General features: G+C 64.1%; 2 protein-coding genes across 2 annotated transcripts in view; both read left to right on the forward strand.

Annotated features, from left to right (window-relative positions):
- TTLL4 (tubulin tyrosine ligase-like family, member 4) overlaps positions 1 to 1,303 on the forward strand; it is a 21,373-nt gene extending 20,070 nt beyond the window's left edge. The window contains exons 18-19 of the mRNA XM_009883976.1: positions 298 to 430; positions 1,283 to 1,303. Of these exons, the coding sequence (XP_009882278.1) occupies positions 298 to 430; positions 1,283 to 1,303 (154 nt within the window). The remainder of the gene's footprint in view (positions 1 to 297; positions 431 to 1,282) is intronic.
- A 1,373-nt stretch (positions 1,304 to 2,676) lies between these two features.
- PRKAG3 (protein kinase, AMP-activated, gamma 3 non-catalytic subunit) overlaps positions 2,677 to 3,236 on the forward strand; it is a 3,696-nt gene continuing 3,136 nt past the window's right edge. The window contains exon 1 of the mRNA XM_009883769.1: positions 2,677 to 2,709. Within this exon, the coding sequence (XP_009882071.1) occupies positions 2,677 to 2,709 (33 nt within the window). The remainder of the gene's footprint in view (positions 2,710 to 3,236) is intronic.

Genomic DNA, 3,236 nt, shown 5'->3' on the forward strand with positions numbered 1-3,236 from the left:
TGCTCCTGTGCCCAGGCCAGGGTGAAGTTAGGTTTACGTGCAGCCAGGGAGATCAAGCTGTGACCCTAAAGTCCCAGTCTTGCATGTCTGTTGGGGTGACTGGTGCTGCCCAGGGTGGGGGATGGAGTAGGTGAGCCTGGCAGCCCTGTCTCTGAGCCTGTGTATGATGCGACCACAGGTGATGATCTTAGTCTTTTCCAACCTAAACGATTCTATGATTCTATGAACGTTGCACCGTGGCCCTTTTGATCCTTTCTCGCTGTCCCTAAGCAGCATGGGGTTTCCTTTCTCCTGCAGCACACTCCTCCCTTCAGCCGGTGAGGACCTCACAAGATGCCTGGAGCCCAGCCCTGCTCAGAGCTTACCTCTCAACAAGTGCACTGGTGGAGCTGACCAGAAACCTGCTGGCTGCCTCTCGGACACTGCCCTGGTGATGTGCCCAGGCAGCCGCCGTCCCTCCCTGGGGACACCTCAACCTACCTCAAAGGAAGAGACAGGAGCTGGCTCCGGAGAGCAAGGACCGTGGGAGCCCCCTGTGCTGCACACTTGCTCCTGGGGCTGTTTTTAGAGAGGAATGTTTTACTGGGCAAAGGGGAGAGCTGTGTGACTTCCATTTTTAAAACAAATGGCAGAGCTTGGGGAAGCGGGGTTTGTCTGGGCTTTGTCCTGGGCTGCTCTTAAAACCTGACGTGGTGGTTGTGGTTTCTTTGCTGTGTTCCCACGCTGTCTCAGTTTGGAGTCAGCCCGTCCTTCCTGTCCTCAGCCAGCACAGGCTGAGCCATTGCTCTCCTGTGTCTCTGTGCTCTCATCCTGAATCGCTGGGAGCTGAGCCTGCTCCTGCCTTGCTGCAGCCTGGAGCTGGAGAAAAGTCCCCAGCCACCACCCAGCTCCTCTGGAAGGAGCAGGGCTCAGGACCTTCAACCGACCCGTTTCATCCTTTCTGAACGCCTGTGCCAATATCCTGCCCTCCCCCAAACTTGAGGCTGGGGGGAAACCTTGGGCTTGCACATCGCTGCTTCAGAGAGACCATGGGTACCAGTATGGCTCTGATTTGTCATGGGACAGTAGGGCTGCCAGGGAGGGAGCATCCTCGTGAGGCTCTTTGCTCTCCTGGGTGACCTGCAGCATTTGTGTGGGGACTGCAGGCTGGTGCTCTGCTCCTGAGCTCTGCTCTCTATTTTCCTTTCATTTCTCAAGGATTTCTATTAGCGTTTAACACTCAGCTGCTTTCCTGGCCCCCCTCTGCTTCCGTTTCCCTGACCCGTTTGGGTCTGTGGAGCAGCTTGGCTCTCCCAACGCTTAGCTGGGCCCTGGTACAGGAAGGGCTTGTGCCACCACCCTGCCGTTCCCCTGTCCTTCCCGGAGCCGGGGGTTGTTCCTGCTGCCCCATGGCAGGTAAGCGTGCACCCCTGCATGGGGGAGCGTCTCCCAGCGTAGCTGCTGTGGTCTGGGGTCTGCCTTAGCTCCTGGGGACTCTTCCCGCAGACCGAAGGGGACAGCAGAGGAAGGAAGGGTTGGGTGCCCTGAGCTGTCCCTTCCCCATTTAGGTTAAGTCCCCCCAGCCTGGCAGGGGCATGCTGGGCACTTGGGTGGGTTTTCTGGGGCCAGGGGAGGTGCTGAGCCCCAGGCGTGGGCCCTGGGGCTCGCAGAAAGCACTTCCCTCCCCTTTCCCCACAGCCCCCCACTGCCCAGAGCTGAGCCCTGTTTCTCCGGTCTCCTTGGTGACAATCTCATCACTCCTCGGCTTCTCTCCAGCACCTGAAAATAGCCGCCGAAAGTGGAGATGCCTGCTCCCTTCCCTGCTGCCAGCACCCGGCAGTGGCCAGGCTGGAGCCAGGCTGCCCGCCTCGGCGCAGCTGTAAGGGCCTGACCCCATCCCACCCCCTGCTCCGCTGCAGGGCGAGGGCCACCGGGGACCGGGGCAGCCACTGTGTCCTCCTGTCACCCCAGACCCACCAGCCTGTCCCCAGTGCCGACCCTCCTTGCCTTCTCCCTCTTCATCCTCTCTGCCTTGGGGTAGCACCAGGGGACAGGGGGCTTTGCTCCTTGCACCCCACCAGGGTCCAGCCATCCCCAGGGAGTCAGCTGGAGCCGCTTTGTCCCCTTGGGCCGAGAGCCCCCAGCCTGCTCGCCCACGGCTCCTCCCGGGCCGGCACGGCGGGCGGCCAAGGGGCTATTTGAACCTTCCTGAAATAGAAATGGAACCGGGAGTGAGCGTAGGGCGGGCAGGAGGGGGTGGCCCCACGGGCGAGGAAGCAGCTTCCCCGGGCTGTGTGGGCTATCCCCTCCGTGAGACCTGGGGTGGCCGGGGATGGCTGAACGGCAGCGGGCCCCCGGGTAGTGACAGTGTCATGACAGCGTTGGGGGGCAAATTGTCCCCGGCTGCTGCCCAGCCTGGGGATGGATCCAGCCCTCCTCCAGCATCCCCAGGGCCAGCGCTGTCCCCGGGGTCGCGGCCATCCCCCTCCAGCCCGGTCCTTGGGGGGGGTGGCGGGGTGGCGCAGTGGCTGCGGGAGCTGCACGGCGGTGGCAGCAGTGTCGTGTCCCGTTCCGTTCCCCTCGCCCCCCCCCGCCGCGGCGGTGGCGGGGGCATGGCTGGCATTGCTCGCTGACACCCTATCTGCCAGGGCCCCGCCAGCCGCGGGCCCAGAATAGCAGCGCTGCCCCGCCGTCAGCATGGAGCGACTCCCCGGCCCCACCGCGCCCCAGGTACCGCCGGAGCGGGTGGGGGGTCCGGACCGACAGCCCCCCGCTTAGGGACAGGCCACCTCCGGGGTGGTGGTGGTGGGGGGGACGTTGTGGGGCTTGCGGCCCCCTTCCCGTGGCCAGGCAGCCGTGGGGACAAGGACACGGAGCGCAGCCTGACCCGCCTGCCTGCTCCGGCTGTCCCCAGCCCCTTGGGAAGGGTTGGGGGGTGTTGGTGTAGGGTCACCTCCTCCCTGGGGTTGGCTTTGGGCTCCTTAGGGAGCAGTCCCCGTGCCTTTGTTATTGTAGGGTGGCTCGTAAACATTGGCTGTGCCAACGGGTTTGTGGTCTGGGGTTGGTCTTCCTGCCGCGCGTGCCGCTTTGTTATGGTAGGGTCTCCTGGGGACAGGGGTTCAGCTCTCCGGGGAGCACGGGGCCAGCCAGCCCGCAGAGCTCTTGCCTGGGGCTGCCCCCCTTGTTATTGTAGGGTCTCCCGGGGTGGACCTGGTCCCGGGAGGGCAGGTGGGGCTGGGGGGGGGCCCGGGCACGGG

The sequence above is a fragment of the Charadrius vociferus genome, unplaced genomic scaffold (genome assembly GCF_000708025.1).
Source record: "Charadrius vociferus isolate BGI_N301 unplaced genomic scaffold, ASM70802v2 scaffold1020, whole genome shotgun sequence".
NCBI classification, from domain to species: Eukaryota; Metazoa; Chordata; class Aves; order Charadriiformes; family Charadriidae; genus Charadrius; species Charadrius vociferus.